The 21824-nt window shown below is 38.0% G+C and overlaps 3 protein-coding genes across 4 annotated transcripts; 1 reads left to right on the top strand and 2 right to left on the bottom strand.

Annotated features, from left to right (window-relative positions):
- Window positions 1-5276: 5276 nt before the first annotated feature.
- Window positions 5277-8255, top strand: LOC103443482 (receptor like protein kinase S.2). Its single transcript, XM_008382342.4, has one exon. It carries the CDS (start codon window positions 5541-5543, stop codon window positions 8034-8036), a length of 2496 nt encoding a protein of 831 aa, XP_008380564.1. The 5' UTR covers window positions 5277-5540; the 3' UTR covers window positions 8037-8255.
- Window positions 8219-11329, bottom strand: LOC103443481 (probable calcium-binding protein CML22). Of its 2 annotated transcripts, XM_070819814.1 has the most exons (6): window positions 11067-11236; window positions 9691-9823; window positions 9299-9538; window positions 8985-9184; window positions 8720-8894; window positions 8219-8625 (listed from the first exon to the last, which is right to left on the bottom strand). In XM_070819814.1, the coding sequence occupies exons 3-6, from the start codon at window positions 9504-9506 to the stop codon at window positions 8504-8506; spliced, it is 705 nt and encodes a 234-aa protein (XP_070675915.1). In that variant the 5' UTR covers window positions 9507-9538; window positions 9691-9823; window positions 11067-11236; the 3' UTR covers window positions 8219-8503. The 2 variants fall into 2 exon arrangements, with proteins under 2 accessions (XP_070675915.1, XP_008380562.1); XM_008382340.4 differs by lacking the exon at window positions 9691-9823 and having other exon boundaries at window positions 11067-11329.
- Window positions 11330-16908: 5579 nt separating this feature from the next.
- Window positions 16909-21482, bottom strand: MYBR7 (myb family transcription factor APL). The gene is made up of 7 exons (NM_001293852.1): window positions 21419-21482; window positions 21129-21328; window positions 19165-19241; window positions 18859-18913; window positions 18223-18310; window positions 18063-18132; window positions 16909-17471 (listed from the first exon to the last, which is right to left on the bottom strand). Exons 2-7 carry the CDS (start codon window positions 21313-21315, stop codon window positions 17025-17027), a joined length of 924 nt encoding a protein of 307 aa, NP_001280781.1. The 5' UTR covers window positions 21316-21328; window positions 21419-21482; the 3' UTR covers window positions 16909-17024.
- Between the last annotated feature and the right edge of the window lie 342 nt (window positions 21483-21824).

The raw sequence follows: 21824 nt of genomic DNA, 5'->3' as shown, positions 1-21824 counted from the left end.
AAAGCTTTCAAGTTATTTTCATTAGTTTTTCTTAAAATATATGTTGATCTTGATACATATTCAAGACGTATCAACGTAACCTACAACGCATTGTATCGGATCAAATATCGATTACGCTATTAAATTGTTGTATCCATGCTTCATGGTGCAGCTCTCATTGGGACCATTGTAAGGGTTGGAGGGAAGGGAACTAAAATAAAAGAAGTCTCCAATTTTTCATAAGATGCTTTATGGTATGGGTATTTCTATCAAAGTTTTCTCAAAAATTTGTGTTTAAATGAAAGTTTGTTAGAAATTTTACTTATTTATATTGATTTGGAGCTTTAAACTCCAAACATATTTTAATTTATAGAATTGCGTTAAGAAATGTTAATAAATCAAATATGTGTTAGAATATAGATAAATTGGGATGTTATAATAAAAAAAATCATACGTCTTAAAGTTGGAAAGACAGGGTGAAGAACACACGCATTGGTGAGTGGTATTGTCGAAGGGAAAATGCAGTGGGAAAGTGTTCGGGAATGAAGCGCTTCCCCCTTGCCCTAGTTACCTATGCTCAGTATCATAAGTGGAGTGAGAACACATGAGATTTTTCAGTGTGTCAGGACATAAATCGGTACTCTAAGTCTAATAATAAATCTGGTTGGAAACTTAAAAGAAGAAAAAAAATTCAACTGATTGTTTTATTACACTTGATATATCAGACCGTATTCCCGATATACTGAAAATTTGATGTTAGAAGATTAAGGGATTATTCAATTATGAGTCGGAGGTCTATAGACACTTCGATGATGATGAGTACGAGAGGCAGGTTCTGAGATTTCAAGACAAACTATCCAAAATTCCAAATGAGGTCATCAACACTGCAGTTAGAATATTCACTTTGATCTTTTGAGGGGTTGGTTTTGAATCCTCTCCCAACTTTTTGGTTTTGAATCCTCTCCCAACTTTAGACAGAAAAAAGTGCAGTTGGTGGGTATATTTGTTGGGCTTCCGCTGCCATCCCAGATTGTGTTTTGGTGGCCTTTGCTACCATCAAATTCAACTTTGCTGTTATGTTTTGTCTCAACTACTCCCTTAGACGGACGATTCTTAGGTGTAACCGAGGTATTTCTTTTGTTACATATTAGAACTTCTCGTTAGATGACGACTAATTTAACAATCATATGTGTCCCTTTTATCATGATTCATGAGTGAAAGATGTCAACTACTATATTTTTAGTAATTGAATTGTTTATTTATCAATAAACCTGTAAGAATTTTATCAATTATTCTCTCTCTCATATTAAGAAAATATTTGGATGCTAACTCCCTTTTTATTGTAGTAGGTATATAATCACATTGGCTAGAACAAGTATGTTGCCTAATCCAAATCCAGGAAAAAAACGTACGATGGAATAAATTCTTAGTTATATACGGAGTTATAACCCTCTTCTTCATAATTTAGACTAGTGTAATTTTATCGATTATTTTTCCCTCTCTCATATTAATAAAATATTTGGATGCTAAATCCCTTTTTACTGTAGTAGATATATAATCATATTGGCTAGAACGAGTACGTTGCCTATTCCAGATCCACGAAAAAAAAACTTAGATGGAATAAATTTTTAGTTATATACAGAGTTATGATCCTCTTCTTCGTAATTTAGACTAGTTTAAAATATAATATCAACAGTTTATATCGAAAAGTCTTTTTCACTCAATAATTTTGACATCCTGTAAAATACACCCTCCAACATGAGTGTGTTGTCACGTACGACAGCCGCACCGAACAATCTCTTAGAATTTGAGGTAGTTGGTCTCTCAACTTCAAATGGAAGAAAAATAAGAAAGAAATAGAGAGAGAGATTGAAAAGTTGGAGATCTATGAATAAAATTACAAGATTAGGCAACCCACATCACCAAACTCAATCTGCCATGCGAATTTGGAATATAATTCCAAAACCCAAGTTTAAACTTTATGCTCAAATAATTTTTGGCACCATCCATAGACTTCCAACGACTCCAACCCATCAAATGGTCCCATCCTCTTGCCGTAATTGTCTTCCACCACCCACACTGATTGCGCCCTTGGTTATGATTTCAGGTGATTTATACAGTCGACAACTGACAATATTTTAGCGGTAGTGTTATCTGCACATTATTTTTTTTTTTTTACGTATTTTTTGTTATTTGCTGTCATTTAATCATCTTTAAATGCCAAAAATTAAGATAGTTGTACACAGTGGCGAAGCCAGAAATTTTCAAGGGGAGGGGCGAAATTTAAAAGCGTACAAAATTTCAAAAAATATGTAGACAACAAAATCATTTTATATAGTAAAAAATTTAAGTATCGTTTGTAATGTATTAATACAAACAAATTACAATTGTTATCGTTCGTAATGTATTAATACAAACAAGCCTACATGTGATGTCACACCCCATTCCTAATTAAAAATAGTTTTGGGGTCTTAATTGGTGAGCCCAAGGCCCACCCCCTGATATCTGTCCCTTTCTCCCGTACTCCCTCTCTCATCTCTCTTCCTTTCTCCCCTCACTCCCTATTCTGCTCTTCTTCGAAGCTCCTCGAGCTCTCTCTCCCTCAAGTCGCCCTCACCCTCTCCCTCTCTACTCGTGAGCAACATCCATACCCACAATCTTATACACACGCACACCTTAGGACCCTCCCAAGCAAGAACTCGAACCGAGGATAAGTACGTGGTGCACCACAGTGGCGGAGGTAGAACAGCCATGGAGGGGTTGGGTTTTCCGGGAGGGGAGGGGCTGAACCTGAGCTGGGGCTGTGTTTTCCGGCGAGGGGAGTGGCGGACGCCACTCCTCGCCCTCACGTGGCTTCGCCACTGGTTGTACAAAAGGTAAAAAAGAGTGTATGGTAGCACCACCCTATCTTAGGCCTTCCACATAGTCGGAAAATTAAATGTGGTACTAATAATATGAGAATGAAAGTTCTACGCTTCTCAGTGTAAGATGAGTGATTCTTATTTTTTAGTTCAATACATTGAATAACAGATGGTGATCACAATAATATGTAGGGATGTGCTATCCATACACCATTTTTTACTTCTCGCATACCCTTTGTTAATTTATGTTCGTTGATCTTTTTTAATTCATTTGATCCGACGGTCGAAAATTAAAAAGATGCTGTGAGAGGTAAAAAGATGTGTGTAAATATCACATCTCATAAATCCCTAATATGTAATATGAATTAAATATACGGTGCCTGATTCTTATATTCAAACATCAAATGCGCATAAATAACTTTTGAAAGCATTTACTCTCTCTAAATTACAATCAATCACTTCAAAATTGGGACGAGGATTGTCTGCCCTCCACTTCTGGTGCCCTCTCCGTGCCCTCCTGTTTTGTGTGGTCACGGTTAAGCCACGTCAACATTTTATATTATTTTTTTTAGATATAATAACACAAAAATAAATAGTAATATAAAATGTTAACATGACTTAATCGTGATCATACAAACAGAAGGGTACAGAGAGAGCACCAGAAGTAGAGAGCAGACAATCATTGTCCTTGAGGACGCTTGGTAGTTGATATGACCTCAATTTAGATAAACCCCAAAATTTCAATGTCTTGGTTGTGGGTACACAAAATCAACAAAGTGGTTTAATCTGTACGTAAATTGTCTGCCATCCGACCAAGGTGTGGTTAGATAGACTTACTAGACATGCATGTCATGGATAGGTCTTGCATAGAATTAATTATAGCAACTACTAGATGTGATAGGTATGAAATCAAGTAACACGCTCATTCTACATCTAGTGACTTGTTTAAAAGTGTTTTTAAAATGATCAAAATCGTTTTTTATGAAAATATTTTTAGAATTAAATTTTAATAAAAAAATACAGGTGAATCTTGAAAAAATAATTGAAATGCTTCTTATAAAAAACGGATAATCGATGCTTCTTACAAAAAACCTTAAATTTTTTTTTTAAATCCAAAAACATTTTCTTTAAAAAATTTGAATCATTTTATAAGCAATTTTAGACGAGCATCAAGCCTAATATAAACTTGCATGTTTCACAAAATTGATCTTTTTTTTAATGTAAACAAAAATGTTCCCGCTCATTCGTACACATGATACATCTTTATTTTATTGGAAAACTCAAAATTGTAGGATTTTTCTTTTAAGTGATATTATTACTTTAAGTTATATAGATAGATAGAGAGAACAATTTGAATTATAGACGAGATGAATTGAAGATGAAGATCCTAATCATTACGACAATCTACCACTTACTAAAATAATAGCGTATAGTCACAAAAACTCTAAACCAACATTATTTTGGCGTTCACAAATACAATTTGATTTAGTCGCATCTTAAAAGATATTCAAAATCACATTCCATGAACGATAGCTGCTAAATGAAAGAAATTATTACATAAATCGTAAATAAGTTAATGCGCAGTCTTGAACGTCATCCCATGTTAATTAACGATTATTAGACACCTTTCCGTTTTTTCCATACTAATTTTACGAGTTCGGATCATTTTTGTGAGGATTTCGAAGATCTGTGAATTGTGTTCATTCATGTACATCGTGCAGTTAGAAATTATTTTAAATATTTTTATTTAAAAATAAACATATATAGTACTTGACAAAAACTGACCGCACGATATACGATGAACGGACACGATTCACGGATCCTTAAGATCCTCACCAATATGATCTAGAAAGGATCTGTTGGTAATTTTACACAAAAGTCTTGGTAATTACTAATTAACTATTACTAATTTATTTAGTGTGAAGATGTAAGGGTCGGATTTGGATCCTCTCCGAGGCAACTGGTCAGGATCCTCCTGACCAATGTTAGTGGACCGTTATCAAACGGCTATAAATAGAGAGCCCTCTAAAAATTATAATAATTGTAACAGTTGGATAAAAATCCAACAGTCCACTAACACTGTTTAGAAGATCCCAACCAGTTGCCTCGGAGAGGATCCAAATCCGTAAGGGTCAACCAACCCCTGTGAAACGTTGTCCCCACGCGCTTACAAGGCCAACTGGCCAAAGTGTGAAACCAAATGTTTGGCAACCAAAAAGACTATGAAATTGCAATTGAAATGTATTCTATACATATCTGTCACGTGAAATAGAATCGTCGTCAATTGCGTCTACACAGTTCGGAACCTTCGGCTGACGATATTGCGGGCGTAGCGTAACTATATTAATTAGAGTTAATAAGCTTTCTTTACCATTTAAGTTTGAATTCTTTTCCTCGCAATTTAAATTAATCAAAATAGAAGATCGATCGTATGAAAAAATATTCAAAGAAGCTTTTTCATGAAATAAATATGGGGTAGGTTCCAATATGGGCGGTTGATAGGCATTTAATTCAACCATGCAACCTAACCCTGTTGATAAAACAACGAACCACCAAAGGCATTGAGCGTGACTGTTATATACTTTATCCTTTCAACAATTCATCCAGTTTCTCAACATCTTTCTTGCTCTCCTCCACCGTCGTTCATGTCCAAACCCAACTAGTCCATAATCTCCGCCACCCGCCGCCGCCGCCACCACCATGCAGCTGAATCGTCTTTGCTTCGTACTACCGGAAGACTACAAAGAAATGGAGCCGGTGGATCACCAAAACCTCCACAAACCTACCAAGGAAGACATAAAAAAAAATCCACCACATCGTCACTGCACGAGTCATATTCGTGGTCTCATCAAGGATTCACTATGCAGGCTATATGATTTGATATGGATCAACTTCTGTCACCATGACGCTACGCAACGGAAGCAACACTCGGGCGCGTTTCAAGACATGGACGGGATACAGCTCAAGGACAAGGTCGGAGGAGACAATCCGAGGATCTTTAGCTTTTCCGAGCTTTATATTGGCTCGAACGGGTTCAGCGAGGATCAAGTTCTTGGAAGTGGAGGTTTCGGGAGAGTGTACAGAGCGGTTTTACCGAGTGATGGAACTGTGGTTGCTGTGAAATGCTTGGTGGAGAGAGGAGAGCAGTTTGAGAAGACTTTTGCGGCGGAGTTATTGGCCGTGGCTCACCTCCGTCATAGGAACCTTGTCCGGCTGAGAGGATGGTGTGTTCATGAAAACCAGCTGTTTTTGGTTTATGACTTCATGCCTAACCTTAGCCTCGATCGCGTACTTTTCAGGAGACCTGAAAATATGCGGTCGGTCTCTCTCAGTTGGCAGCGTAGAGCGAACATAGTCAGCGGGTTGGCAGCAGCGCTTTTCTATCTTCACGAACAGTTGGAGACTCAGATCATTCATAGGGATGTTAAGACGAGTAACGTGATGCTTGATTCCCATTACAATGCTCGGCTTGGTGACTTTGGCTTGGCACGGTGGCTAGAACATGAACTTGAGTCCCAAGCACGGACGCCGTCAATGAAAAATGTTCAGTTTCGGATGGCAGAAACCACGAGAATTGGTGGAACAATTGGGTATTTGCCGCCCGAAAGCTTCCAAAAAAGAAGCGTGGCTACTGCGAAATCTGATGTTTTCAGCTTTGGAATTGTTGTGCTTGAGGTGGTGTCAGGTAGGCGGGCAGTAGACCTCGCTTGCTCAGATGATCAGATCATATTGCTCGACTGGATTCGAAGGCTATCTGATGAAGGGAAGCTTTTACAAGCAGGGGACAATAGGATTCCAGATGATTCTTACCAGCTTTCTGATATGGAGCATTTGTTTCATGTTGCTCTTCTTTGCACACTTCACAGCCCGCAATCGCGACCAAACATGAAATGGGTTGTGGATGCACTTTCCGGCAACATTCATGGCAAGTTGCCGGACCTCCCATCGTTTCAGTGCCACCCTTTGTACATCTCTTTATCCTCTCCCTCGAGTGCTGGCACGAACAATGGCAGCAGCGCCAACAGCAGGTACACAATTGGCACCACCAACACAACCACATCTACTACATCAACTTATGTCACAGCCAATGCAGACACCATCTTTGCAAGTGCTGAAAACGGAAGCAGTGATGTCAGCTCTTCTCAAAGCTTCCGTCTGAAGAAATCAACATTTCCCATGGTTGAAACTCCGCAAGAAATATCCTACAAGGAAATTGTATCTGCTACGAATAATTTCGCAGACTCTCAGCGGGTAGCGGAGCTGGACTTTGGAACAGCCTACCAGGGCTTTCTCAACAACCGCCATCATGTCCTTGTGAAGCGGCTTGGCATGAAAACATGCCCAGCACTGAGGGCGCGATTTTCAGATGAACTTCAGAACCTAGGAAGGCTCCGCCACCGAAACTTGGTACAGCTCCGTGGATGGTGCACGGAACAAGGAGAGATGCTTGTTGTCTACGATTACTTGGCAGATCGCCTTCTGAGTAACCTACTTTTCCATCACGACAATAGATTCGTTAATTGTATCCTGCAATGGCGTCACAGATACAACATTATAAAATCGCTTGCTTCCGCCATTCTTTATCTTCACGAGGAATGGGACGAACAAGTGATTCACAGAAATATTACCTCCTCGGCTGTTATTCTTGATCCAGACATGAACCCGAGGCTGACTTCATTTGCCCTTGCTGAATTCTTGACACGAAATGACCACGGGCATCATGCAAGTACCAACGCAACCAAATCAGTTCGTGGAATTTTCGGTTACATGTCACCAGAATATATGTTATCTGGGGAAGCAACACCAATGGCTGATATATATAGCTTCGGGGTGGTAATGCTTGAGGTTGTTAGCGGACAGCTGGCAATCGACTTCAGGCGGCCTGAGGTGCTACTGGTGAAGAGGGTTCATGAATTTGAGGTGCGCAGAAGACCATTCGAGGAGCTGGCAGACATCAGATTGAATGGAGCGTACAATCACAAAGAACTGATGAGACTGATTAAGCTAGGAATTGACTGTACACGCTCCAATCCTCGATCAAGACCAACCATACGGCAGATTGTAAGGATACTTGATGGTGATGACAAATGCTTCATGCAAGAAGGGAAAAGGGCGGAAATTGTCGAAGATTGGAGACGAATGAATGGTTGTTCCTTGTCATTGATTAGGAGTATCCAAGCTCTAGGAATACAATGAAAGTCACTCGGGCGGCTTAACAGAGTGATGAATAGATAGTGTATAAAGTTTTGTTAATGGAAAATTTGATTTCTGTTTTTACCTCCTACACAGAAATTTAGTTTTTATTCTTTTAAGTTAGACTTTGTGTAACAAAAGAAAGAGGATCATGTCTCCGGATGTATTTTTCTCAGAAACCGAGCGCTGTAAATATATATATTTATATATGTTCTTGCCAAATCGAATGCCATATCAACAGATACAAAGTTTTCTGCAATTTCGTTTACTAAGAATACAAATAACCAGATACAGATGCACAGGATTCACAAGATGACTCAAACTTTCAAAGAATTCAGAGGACCTAACAATGACCGAGCAGTGAAACTGTTTTATACAGATTAAAGATTCTTTAGTAATACAAGCAGATATCTCAATCTGACCTCACTGAACAGCTACTCCACCCATTTCTAAGCTGTTCAAGCTACACACTACTTGCTTGAACTTCGTACTGGAGACATTTCTCCGTCTGTGTCAATTCCAACCCAATCGATGAAAGCAAAGAGGAACTCCCTGAAAGTGACCTTCCCATTTTTGTCCCAATCCATTTCTTCTGCAACAATCAACAGTTTAAAAAAATGAATTATGCGAACCTTAGATCCATGTCGAAGAAATAGTTTAATCATAGAAAGCAAAAGAAACTATACTGAATCGAGTCCTGGTGACACGTGCAGGGGATTTCTCCAAAGGAGAAGCCTCGTTCAATGCCTTCACCACGTCTGTCTTGTTCAGTTTCCCATCGCCATTTTTATCCAGAAATGAGAATACTTCAACTACAGTGTCAAAAGTTGCTTCAAGCTGTGGCGAGTTTATCTTTGATATCTGAAACAATCCCCAAGACATTACGTATAGGAATAGGATGCTACGAAATTGATTCCAAACAGAAAAACAAAATAGAGTTTAGGGGAATACCGTATGAGAAGATGAAGGTTCCTTTAATAGATAGATGAGGCATAGAAGAACAATGAATTCGTTAAATTGTATCCCCTCACTTCCATCCATGTCACATGAATGGAAAAGATCCTCAATCTCCTCCGCTGTCAGATGGAGTTGCAGTTTCTGCAAGCATTTCTTCAGTTCTTCGCGGTCAATAGTTCCATTTGAGTCCTCATCTGTGAGAAAGAGACAGACAGATCAAGAGGGGGAATTTTCAGTAAACCTCCATAATAACATCTTCGAAAGCTGAAAATCTGGGCAAAGAGTACATCCACTTTGTCCAAACTCACCATACTGTTCAAACACATCTCGAATTTTCTTGAGTTCCTCCCTGAACTGGGGGAACCTCATGATAATGCTGTCAATTGATTTAAAATTACTACGGCCCAAGGAACCTCTTTTAACTTCAACCATCTTCTTTTCAAGCTTCGCATCCAACCTGCTATACTTATTTGGTGAACTACAACAACACAGCATACCTCCTACTTTGTTTGACATAGACTTGAGCTGAGAGCGGAGATGGGATGTGCCTTTACATAATACATGAAGAAGAATCAAGTTTAGCTCAACAAGAACGATGAAACCTATATCCTGTCAAAATATCTCATGTTCAATTGTTTCAACAGTTAATAATGACAAATTTAATTACATAAAAGCTCAACGGATATGTTTGTAACATTACTCTGCCGAGGTCAAGAATCAAATTGTTTAATGATTTTCGTATTTCCTTCCGATCTCAGTGGCAATCACACAAAACTGAAAATGTATATTCTGTAACTGCAGTTTTTTCTCCTTCACATGATTAATGGCATATTCTGCGATGTTAGATCCTAACTTTAGACTTGTTGGGAATCCAATTGAGAATGCTAAGAACTAAAAGGTTGTCGTTGTTGATTCTCATAACCAAGGAAACAAGAGGAATGCAGTAGAGAAAGTGCTAACAGGCTACAATAGTTTGTAGAATAGGACGGGATGTTAACAAGAAACTTATACAGGATAACAGGAAACCAAATAAACAGAAAAGGAAATAAATTACTGTAACTACGAAAATGAAAGTGCATGATTTGACCAAGATGCCCAAATTCCATATTTCCAGAGTTTTTCTTGACGTGCCGAAATTCCTAGAAGAATTTATTAAACAAAACTTTTCCTTTCTGAGAATCTAACAACTCCATGCACACATTAATGATGCCTACTTAAACTTGGTACAAAAACTTTATAAAGAAAAAAAGCAGTACTGATGGCATCTGTGGAGACGGGCAAGTGATGGATAAGCCGTCAGTGGTTCCAATGTCAAAGTATAAACAGACGAGGAACTTCCTTTTCCAAATACAAGTAACCATTGAGAGTAACCCACGTCGAAGGATGGAACTCTAGCATGAGTGCTTAAAAAGATCTTAGGCCTCTCCACCAATTGCCAACTAAGTTGTGCCTCAGTTTGGGAAGTACAGCGGAACTAAGGTAGCGTTACCTTGCTTATAAATGAAGGAAACTACTGAAAGAATAGACTTCCATAGTTAACATAACATTACATATAACATGTGAAGAGATCATATTTTAGAACTTAGGACAATCAAAATTTCCCCTTGTTCTCATTTTGATCAAACCCGGTGAAGAACAAAACCGTGTTTTTCTGTTTCAAGACTGCAATCTAACCTCTTCTAAATCCTTACACACACAACACATGTAAGGCATAGCAGAAGCCTAAATAAACTAGCTTCAAAGGATATAAACCTAGTTTTTATTAAACACTGTAATCAATTCAATCGCTCATTATTTTCTTCTTTGATTCGAGCAGTATTAGGGGAAAGGGGAATTGAACTCAAGACCTCGGGTGCGTGGAAATGCTCTAAACCAACTAAGCTACAAACGACCGTCGCCAATTAACACATAAATGACCCCAGAAACTTTCTGGCAATGCCCAACTTCAACTTTTTGAAAAACAATTACTGGGTGTTTTCTTCCAAAAATATAGATAATTAACACCTGACAGCTTAAAGATAATCAGATAACAAATATAAAGAGCAAAGAAAGAAAGAGGGAGTAAGACTAACTCACCAGCTGAAGGAGAAGAAGTCTTCATGTTTAGTTTTTTGTTCCGGAGATAAAGCAATGACAGAGAGAAAAATAAGAAGAGTAGCAACAAAGCAAGTACCACCCCACCAAAGGCCTACCAAGCTAGAGAGAGAGAGAGAGGGAGAGAGAGAGGGAGGGTTTAAATAAGGAATGGGATGCCAAAGTGGAGATGCCAATTATTATGGCTTTTGAATTTTGGTGGCCAAAGTATATTTGCTTCCAACGTCTCTCCTTCTCGAATATTTATTCATTTTTTCCATATAAGATCACATAAATTAATATGATGGTTTAGAAGGATATACCATTTTCCCTCAATCCCATTGACAATCTTTCGAGCAAAAAAGTAATTTACGTAACCAATAAATATTTTGTCCAGTGACATTCAATCTTTATTTTGTTCAAAGAGTGTAGATAGTCCTCATTAATTGGTCTTAAACAGAGCACACCATATTTCCCTATTTCACTTCAAATGCATTTGGTGATATTTCCTTTTCCAATGTTAGAAGAGATTTCAAGGCTGAACTAGGCCTGTCATTTTTAACCCAACCCGTTAACCCGACCCGACCCGACCCGTTAAAATTAGTATTCGGGTGGGTGGTTAACGGGTCGGGTAGTTAACGGGTCAACCCGTTAGTCACCCGTTACATAACGGGTCAATTTGGGTGAACCCGCGAAACCCATTAGCCACCCGTTAAGACCCGTTTGTAAGGATTTTTGTGTAATTTCAATAGCCCTAATTCAAAACCTCAGGACCTCAGTCGTCAGCCCTCACGTTCCTCACCTCTCTCGCTGCCTCACACGCCATTGCTCTATGAGACTGAGATCGCTGTGCAGCCTGTGCTCCTTCCTTCTAGCTCCGGTTATCTCCCTCATCTTCTTCCCTCAAAAACTTTACTGAACTCCACCACTCTCTCTCTGGTAAGCTGCGATTTCCTTCCACCTCTTCTTTCATTTCGATTACTTTTCGTTTCTGCAGATTAGATTTTTGGTTGTGTTTTGGATAATGGGTTTTGCGTTTTGTTCATGGGTTTTGTACAGAGTATTGATTTAGTGTACAGAGTATTGATTTCTTTGTTCATGGGTTTTGTTCATGCGTTTTGTTCATGGGTTTGAATCTTTGGAATCTGTTTGGACTACTTTTGACTCCTCGGTTTGTCGCTGCACTCTAAAATGGTCATTATCTGTAGGAAGGGCTTTGATAATTTCTTCCATTTACAAATTTTCTATGGCGAGTGCGGATAATCATGGAGGTAGGAACACGGAGCAGGTCTCATGATGATGATATATTTGTTTTCCTTATACATTGGAGTCTCTGTTAAGCTTTCGGGTGTATAAATAGAAGACAGTTCTTGTATAATTCTTCTCTGGATAATCACTTGTTTCGGCTTAGCCTTTGTATGGGGAATTGAAAGGTATTCACAATATACAATTGTAGTGTTAATACTCAACTCTGGGGTTTTTTTAATTTTGAGTGGAGATTGAAAACCCAGAAATCAAAATTTGGATTTTTTACGAATTTTGATTCGAATCTTCTGATTTGTATTGTCTTAGAAAAACCCGCTTGATGGGATATATGGAATATGGATTGTCTGTCTCAAGCTTGTTTTTCGTTCGATCGTTTTGTGCGTTGAGATGTCTCATGGACAATTTACAGTACTATTTCTTGGAGTGAGTTAGTTTAGTTTTCTGTTAAGCAACAGGGCATGGCATGCAATGCAGTTGTTTCAGAAATTTGTAGTCCTACAAGGAGTTCAAGATAGGTTCTTCCGACTTGATCTCTACAATTGGAACATTGGTCCATTGTGTTGTTTCTTACTTTCCTGTAATTTGCTTTGACGTCGTAATATGCTAGTGAGGCATGACAGCAGGCAGAGCTGTTGGCATAATACCCCCAATGGAACAGAACCTAATAAATTGTGACTACTTGCTTGGAATCTGCCTTTAAAGGTCTGCCTAAATAATTATGATAATTTGGGTATGCATCTTCTTATTTACTAGGTCCAATTTATGAGTTTGAATTTAAGGCACGGTTTGGAAATTTGGAATTAAAAGTTCATAAATTTGAATTTAGTGCTTGTTAGTTATAGAACATTAGTTTGAATGCAATTACCGTTTGGTGCTTGTTGGTTCTTTTTTCTGCTATATTTTAGACTTTTAGGAATTTAAGTTCTAAGCATTTTCTCGTTCCTTTTATGTCAACAGATTTAACAAGTGCTTTTGGTGTTGTTTAAACACTTTTTGGAGGATTCCTTTTCGTCTTTGTGTGTATAGAGTTGGTGAATAATGATGCCATTATACGGATACATGGATTCAAACCCCTACCAAAGAAACCAAACTTTCTCTTTCCCTCAGTATCATAATCCTTAGGAACTCATTTGTCATGGTTTTTTAATCCTCAGTAATTACTTAATAAGAAAACACTGAGGCTATTACATTCCTATCCATTTACACAGTATATTTGTTTATGGTTAGTACAGATGGATATTGATGAAGAGAACATTGAGGCCACGGAAATGTCAACAGTCAATCTAAGTGATACGCAAGGTACAACAAGTGCACCAAGTCCTTCAAAGAGAAAGGCTAAAGGTATGCGAGTAGGTAAGATACGTCAAAAGAGATCCCGTGTTTGGACTTTGTTTGAAGAATTGCCTGTTGGTCCTGATGATAAACAACATGCGAAGTGTAAAAACTGTGGGATAGTTTACGTATGTGATAGTAATTGTGGGACGAAAAACCTATTGAATCATATGGATACATGTAATAAAAAACATCACATTGATATGAAGAAATCTCAAGTTGGATTGCGTTCTCCTCAGTTTAACCATGTTAGTTTTTGTGAGCTATTGATTGAGGCTATAGTTAAGCATGATTTGCCTTTTAGGTTTGTTGAATATGAGGGCATTAGAACTTTGTTTAAATACATATCTCCTGATATCAAACTGCCGTGTAGAAATACAGTTAAGAAACATGTGTTGAGGATGTTTGAAGATGAAAAGATAAGACTTCGAGATTGGTTAAATACAGTTGATGGAAGAATTTGTTTGACATCTGACCTATGGTCTTCTGCTACAACTGATGGATATCTCACACTCACAGCTCACTTTGTTGACAAAGAATGGAAAATGCATAAAAGAATTTTAAATTTTTGTCATATGCCTCCTCCACATACGGGGGTTGCTTTGTCTGAAAAAATTAATGCCTTATTAGTTGAGTGGGGGATTGAAAAGAAACTGTTTTCCATTACTTTGGATAATGTCTCTGCAAATGATTGTTCTGTTGAGCTATTGAAGAAACAATTAAATTTTAGAGGCTTGTTATTAATGGATGGAAAGTTCTTTCATGTTCGTTGCTGTGCTCACATTCTAAACTTGATAGTCCAAGATGGACTAAAGGAAATTGATGGATCAGTGACTAAAGTTCGTGAGTGCATCAAATATATAAAGTGTTCAGAAGGGAGAAAAATTAAGTTTTTTGCTTGCGTTGCACAAGTAGGGTTGGCAGGTAGTAAAAGAGGGTTGAGACAAGATGTGCCTACTAGATGGAATTCAACATATACAATGCTTGATAGTGCTATTTTCTATCGTCGTGCTTTTCTCAATTTGGCACTTGTTGATTCTAATTTTAGTTCATGTCCTTCCTTGGAAGAGTGGGATAAAATAGAGAAGATTTCCAATTTCTTGGGGTATTTTTATGAAGTTACTTGCTTATTTTCCGGAACAAATTACCCTACATCAAACTTGTTCTTCCCGAAAGTGTTCAAAGCTCATTATTGTATTAAAGATGCTATGGAAGATTGTGATGATTTCATGAGACGGATGGGGAGATATATGAATTTGAAGTTTGAAAAGTATTGGTCAGAGTATAGTTTGATCCTTGCCATTGCGGTGATTCTTGATCCTCGCTATAAATTGCAATTTGTAGAGTGGGGTTATGACAAACTCTATGGTAAGGAGTCAAGAGAGTTGAAGGATGTTAGTGGCACATTGTTTGCACTCTTTGGTAGTTACATGGACAAGTTCTCTCATCTTCTTGTATCCAACCCAGTTAATCAAACTCCTACTGAAATAAAAGTTGGAGACAAACTTTTTGAGGTAGTATTTATATTTGTTATTCCTCTGTTTATACTTTTTATATGCATCTTTATATTGTACATTGATCCTTGTTTCTATTTTGTTTTTATATGTAGGAATTTGATAATATTTATCAAGATGGGTCAACTTTAGTTGAAAAAACTGAATTAAATTTATATCTTGAAGAAAAGAGACTCGATAGAAAACAAGAGTTGGATATTCTTTCATGGTGGAAACCGGAGCAATTTCGTTATCCCGTACTTTCTCGTATGGCTTCTGATGTGTTAACAATTCCTATCTCAACCGTTGCCTCAGAATCAGCATTTAGTATTAGTGGTAGGGTGCTTGATCAATATCGAAGTTCTTTGTTGCCTGAAACTGTTCAAGCCTTGCTATGTACTAGAGATTGGCTTTTTGGCAAAGAAGGTAAATTTCATATTTCTTTGTATTTTTTTTGCTTATATAATAGGTTATAATTGTTTTTCCTTTTTTCTTTTTTCTTTTTATGTTTAGCTTTAGCGAAAGAAGGTGCTGACTTGGAAGAACTTACTGAAGAAATTTTTGACATGAGCCTTAATGAAAACTCGGGACAATGCTCCAGTAATATTAGTCTTGATTAAACATGGTATGTATTTTAACTTGTTCTTTTAAAGATATTTTTCTACTTAATCTGCATGTAATACTAGCTGAGAGACATTTTTCTACTTAATCTGCATGTAATACATAAAGGTGAATGTTGAAGGCAAAAAAGCATCAGAGGATGCAATACAAGAAGGTTGGCAAAAAAGCAGTAGAGGATGCAATGCAATAAGAAGAAAGAGAGCTAATTGAAAAACTTTTGTTTGGAACAAAGTGATACATGTGATGAAGAACAAAGTTTACGTATTGCTTGATGTGATTTCGTATTTACTTATATACAAAACTTTAGTATACGCTACGAATTAATTGATGTGTAAAACGTAAATTACATTGAGTTATATCAAACAATGAGTTAGTTGTAATTCGATATCAAACTTGCAATAGACGAGAATCAAATTTAAAAACTTTCTACTTTTGAAAATAAATATCACTGGACGGTAGCCGGATTAATGCTTTTGATTTAATTGCACAAAATGAGGAGCCAAACCAAACCGTCCATCACATTCCTGTTTCCCATCTCTTCCACCAAAACACTCTTCTTTAGCACTCGTCTCCTCTCTCTCTCCTCTCTTTCTCTCTCTTTTTTGTCACATAGGTTGTAATTGATTTGGATGAAATGTGTTTAAAATAATAAAAAAAAAAATAATAAAAAAAAAAAACATGAAACGGGTGAAACGGGTGACCCGTTAAGACCCGTTAGCTTAACGGGTCGGGTTTGGATGACCCGTTAGCTTAACGGGTTGGGTTTGGGTGACCCGTTAAATTAACGGGTCGGGTTCAACCCAACCCGAACCCAATAAACCCGACCCGTTTACAGGCCTAGGCTGAACCTCTCATTCACATTGATAAAGGAAAGGAGAATAACTTGTATGCGTTCGCATTGATAAAGAAAATGAGAATGACTTGTATGGGCCCGATAGTATCTCCCTATCCAAAAAAACTCGAAACCATTCCAGGGCCAGTCCAGCATGTAAAAGGGAGTCTGACTTGTATGGGCCGGGACACCACTGCGGCGGTGTACCGTACAAGTGCCATACAAGTATCTCTCTATAAAAGGGAGGCAATTTCCCAGGTATAAAAGTAAAGGTAACCCCAGAGCCCATATGCAAACAATCTGCTTTAAGAATAGACCACTAATGGTACATTTTGCAAAAGATTGGTGCATTTTAGATTAGCTAGACAAGAAAAATTAAATAATAAAGGTTTCTTTTCTAAGGGAATGTCTTGCTATTCATCCAATATTACTCATCATCCATTCGACTTCCTGCCTCATGTTGCTCTCCAAAGGCAACGAGTCTCCATTACCGAAGAAGGGTCTTTGTCTTTTCTTCATAGCAGCAGCGAGTGAACTCATATCCATTGGCAAAACAGGGCTTCCGGTTGATGTCAAGCAGCTATCAACAGAGCAGTTGCCGAGGTGAGCCATTACATTGGAGACATCTCTGTTCTCTAAAGCGGCAGCAATTTCCGACAATGAAGGGATTTTTGTGGAATCAAGTGGGACTATCCCTTCACAGTCATTGGAAACCCGAATAGCTAGTTCAGAGAGTTCCTCCTTAGCAGCTTCAACCCCAGCGGCTGTGGCAGCCTGGTCATTCAGAGCCTTACAAGCTTTCTCAAGTATAGACTGAAGATACTTGCTCTGTGCTTCAATTCGAAGTTGAAGACGACGCTGCACCTGCTTACAATATAACCATTAGAAATTGCCACTTAATAATCACAATGAATTTAGCGTAGTGCTTGAGAGGGGGGGGAGGGGGGGGGGGGGTGGTAACCAAGAATATATAATTATACTGGAGGGTCTAAGAGTGTTTTAGGTCAAGGTTGCAAATGGATTTATCTCGCAAGCATACAGGTAAAACCGTAAAACCATCAAGGCAATCTGAAATATTGTTCTTTGTTAACAAAAAAGGCTATTTTCTAAAGAGATGAATGTACATTCCAAGTCAACTCTGTCAGCTGGTGCTTAGTCATTAGTCCATCTATTGTACAGCTTTCTAATTGTATTTTTCTGTTTCATAGTTTAGTTAGTTTGTCACTAATTGCAATTAAGCTCTCAGCATATAAACCACGGTGTAATCATTATTTCATTATTGAGAAATACAGAAACTACATTTTCTCGCCAGGAGCTCCTGAGTTCTGACCTGTGGTTATATTTACAAGTTGATGTGGTACGTGCATGCCGTAAAAGAACTATACAATTGTTCAAGGTAATGAAAACCCCGTAAGCTGCAAATTAGTAGCTAAACAAGACACAAAAGAGACTAACCTCCAGCTGCTCATGCAGTCTCCGTTGGACTTCCATTTGTACTCGCAAAGCCTCAGTAACCTGGTAGCCACTGTTTCAAAAATGAAAAGCAACAATTACATGGACATATATAGATAGTAGAAGTAATTTGTGAAAAAGTAACAAGTGAAAGTTCAAATACTCATTCAAATCTTGCGCAATCACTCTTGATGAGACCGCCGAGGATGAACCAGTGTCCTGGCTTTCAGCTATACAAGAGGCTGCAATCCCTACATATTATTATGTAACTAATAAGTATTCCAAATGCAACAGCTTATCACCAGGAACTTTTGGCACACAAACTATACACTACTACTTCTACTTGAGCGATCAGAATGTGTAGTACAAATTCACCGGCAGATGTCATGGTTCACAGTTATGAATTTGATTATTCAGAGATTTATAATGATAGCACAGCACTCCAAGCAAATGAAAAAGTGGTGGCCCGTGCAGTTTATAACAAATGATTTATAATTTTCTTGCCTTCAAAAGGTCACGATACATCAGACCACACAATGGACAAGAGAAAGGAGATGTGAGATGCCAAGAGAGAAAAAGGAAAGGAAATCTTTGCACTGAATGTATTGAAACAACTTGCAGAAAATGTATGAAATGAAAATTGAAAATGGGCTCATTATGCTGGATAGTTTCAGGTAGCATTTGTGATTTTCCTGCACTTTAATATGGGATCATAAAAAAAGACACAGAAACAGTATAGGGTACTTAATAATACAATGTTCCAGGCTCTTCTATATTTTAAAGTGTTTGAGGTTAATACCATCCTTGGAGTTTTCAGCTGAATCTTTGCACGATAGCTTCCCCAATCGATATTTCTGCAATCATAGATCATCAATACAACAAAGAAAATTTGAAAACGGTATTTACGTAAGATTTCAAAAAAAAAAAAAAAAAAAAGAAGTTTATTAGGGTAAGAAGTACAGAGGCTATACTAATCAGTTAATTGGCCCTTTATGTCTAAACTACAAGTTCCCTCCCTCCCTCCTCCTTCATCTCCCTCTCTCTCTCTCTCTACAATTTCAGCTCTAGCTCACCACAAATTAGATAATGGGAAAGAAAAGCAAACCTGAAGATGAGATTTCAAGTGATAAAGGGTAAGGCCTTTGACTCCCATTGTTCTCATAATGGTCTTAGGTGTTGCTTCTGCAATTGAAAGCATTTAAAAACAGTATAATAAAAAAGCAAGCAACCCCAGGACACACAGCTTGTGACCAAACAATGACGAAACCAAGAAATGAAACATAAATTGGATGAAATGCACTCAAGGCTATACAGATTGACCTAACTCAAATTGAGCAACAAGAATGAAAAGCCTGAATATAAGCTGAACTCAGATATTTAATAAACAGTAAAAGTTTGGTCCATCTATGCCTTAGTCAAAAGAGACATTCGTGACAACCCTCTTAGTTGGGAAAGACGTGTGGACTGTGAATGAGGTGGCAATATCTCTCTTGAAAACTGATCATAAAAAGCACCGTACCAGTTTTCCATATTGAAGTGGTCTTCTGGTGAAGTCAGATTCCAAGTCTAATGGGAGTAGAGGAAGGAGCAGATATACAGGTGGGAGGTTTAGTAGGAATGGCGATCGCCACCATTCAAAATCATAATGCAGCTGAGAGCAAGATATACTAGAAGAAATCCGAGTAGTTTATTCTCAATGTTCTAAACATTGGAATAAAAACACTGCACTTCCATGAATTTTTAAGAATCTCGAGGACCTAATTAATGTTCTTAGAACTCTATACCAAAACACTATCAGAACCCAATTAATTATAACATTAAGCAATTGGATAATAGACGTGTAGATTAGTAAGTTGCAAGGCAGTTGAGTGAAAAGTTGAACTTCTGCGAACATTATGAATCTATGATGGTGTTAGAGAAAATAAGTAAGGTGCTATTGGAAGAAGGAATGAGAAAGCTCTGATCGAGGTGGAGATGAGAAGCAACCGAGGATGGTATTACTTCATTGTTAGAGATAGAAGTCGTGGACATGCCCCTATAATAAGGGTGCAAGAAAGGTGTGCTAAAGTCATACTCCTGATAGGTGTATGAAGTGGCAGTTGGAGATTTAGTCAAAGTGGAGATTTGTTAGGATATGACTCAAGGTAATGTTTGGGTTTAGTTTCCTATTAGGATCTCCTAGAGAGAATATATTGACTAAAACACATAAAGGAAGTTTCTTGCTCCTTAAGTAAGTTTTCCTGCAGCTAATTAGTTTAGGGTATTTCTCTAAGTCCATATCAAGGCCCTTAAGTGCGCCTAACAGTTTGCAAGATATTAGGAAGCAACGAGGGAGTGGGAGAAAATTGAGAGCTTGGGTGTACAGGGATTTGAGTTCAAGATTTATAGGTTGAGAGTTCCTTGCACTTGTTATCATGAAGAAAGTTTCCCAACCACTTAACTTTTTGTGTACTTTCTCTCTCCTCTTTTTCTTAAGTGGACATTACCACTGTGTAATTTATGTCATTTGTCATCCAAAATTCATTGGGAAAGCTCGTTAAATATCATGTCGCACCAAGCAATATGACGGATTACTGAAAATCATGAATACAATGACTAAAGTGATCAATCTAAGAATGATTTGAATGATACCTAACCTCGGTGAATATGAAAAAAATTGATTCCCAACACAGACGGGTAAGAACACCCCATAAATCACTCCAACTCAGCAATGACATAAAATTCATCAAATCATCCCACCAGCGTAACCGAAACATAGTCAATGGAAGGGAAGTAAATTTTCAAGTAAAAGTAGAATATTCCAACAAAATCTCTCTCCTTTAACAAAATAAAGACTACACAACCAATGAAACAAATTAAAAGCACGACAAAAACACAAAAACCCAATAATCAAATGACTATTCAGACCAACATTAAACACCCATAATTCACAAGTATAAAGCTTCAAGGCTGCACAACCAAACACATAAAGCTTTCAATAAACCAATATAATTTTAAAAAAAAATATTAATGCCCCCCTTAAAAAACCAAGAATTTCAATTACAAGAAAGTAAAGAAGCAAATACTCACTGTCAGGGCCACCAAGTTGAGTCACAGCATCCACAAACCTCTCATGGAGCTCCGCCGTCCACCGCAGCCGGGGCTTTGGATCCGTAGTCAGAACCAAGCAAGCATCACCGGGCAGGTTGGTACCATCCAACGACCCACCAAAGTCTCCATGCCCATCCAACGGCAGAGAATGGATAGCAGAGTACATTCTCAATCTTCTCCTGAAAAAAAAACCCACAAAATATTACTTCAAAAATCAAGCGAATTTGCGACCTGGAACTGCTTTCAGACTCGTTTGGAAAAATGGGTACCTGGGAATCGGGGCTCGGAGCCCCGAAAATGCAGAGAAGGGGAGCGGAGTTTGAGTGGGTTCCGAGGAATGGGGGTTGGAGTATGAGTGTGGGAGAGACGGAACAGAAGTAAACTAAGGCGTGCGCGGCTGAGCTGATGAGCTCAGCTTAGCTTTTGGACAGCGATGTCTTTGTTGTGTCTCTGTCTGTCTCTCTCCCCTCTCTCTGTCTCTCTCTCTCTCTTTCTGCTGCTTTCTTCTTTCCTTTGTATATTTGACTCTCTCTCTGTTTTGTCTCTGGAAATGGCTAAAATTGAGAGATGCAACCTGTAGTCCTTGTTTGGCATGTGATTCTTTTGTGCTTTTTATAGTTTTTGCTTTTTTTATTTTTTATTTTTTTTAATATGAATGCTATGATTTTATAAAAG

Source organism: Malus domestica, chromosome 04 (assembly GCF_042453785.1).
Source record: "Malus domestica chromosome 04, GDT2T_hap1".
Classification (NCBI taxonomy): domain Eukaryota; kingdom Viridiplantae; phylum Streptophyta; class Magnoliopsida; order Rosales; family Rosaceae; genus Malus; species Malus domestica.
This window is presented reverse-complemented; position numbering and strand designations above follow the sequence as displayed.

Excerpts from the sequence above, each read along its gene's own strand:
- MYBR7 (NM_001293852.1), bottom strand. The coding sequence starts at position 21,315 with ATGTACTCTGCTATCCATTCTCTGCCGTTGGATGGGCATGGAGACTTT. Across the intron at positions 18,311-18,858 it reads AGCTGAAAACTCCAAGGATG|GGATTGCAGCCTCTTGTATA; the intron begins GTATTAACCTCA and ends AATAATATGTAG. Across the intron at positions 17,472-18,062 it reads GACTGCATGAGCAGCTGGAG|GTGCAGCGTCGTCTTCAACT; the intron begins GTTAGTCTCTTT and ends TATTGTAAGCAG.
- LOC103443482 (XM_008382342.4), top strand. The coding sequence starts at position 5,541 with ATGCAGCTGAATCGTCTTTGCTTCGTACTACCGGAAGACTACAAAGAA.
- LOC103443481 (XM_008382340.4), bottom strand. The coding sequence starts at position 11,091 with ATGAAGACTTCTTCTCCTTCAGCTG. Across the intron at positions 9,185-9,298 it reads AGATGTGTTTGAACAGTATG|ATGAGGACTCAAATGGAACT; the intron begins GTGAGTTTGGAC and ends TCTTTCTCACAG. Across the intron at positions 8,895-8,984 it reads AACCTTCATCTTCTCATACG|ATATCAAAGATAAACTCGCC; the intron begins GTATTCCCCTAA and ends GGATTGTTTCAG.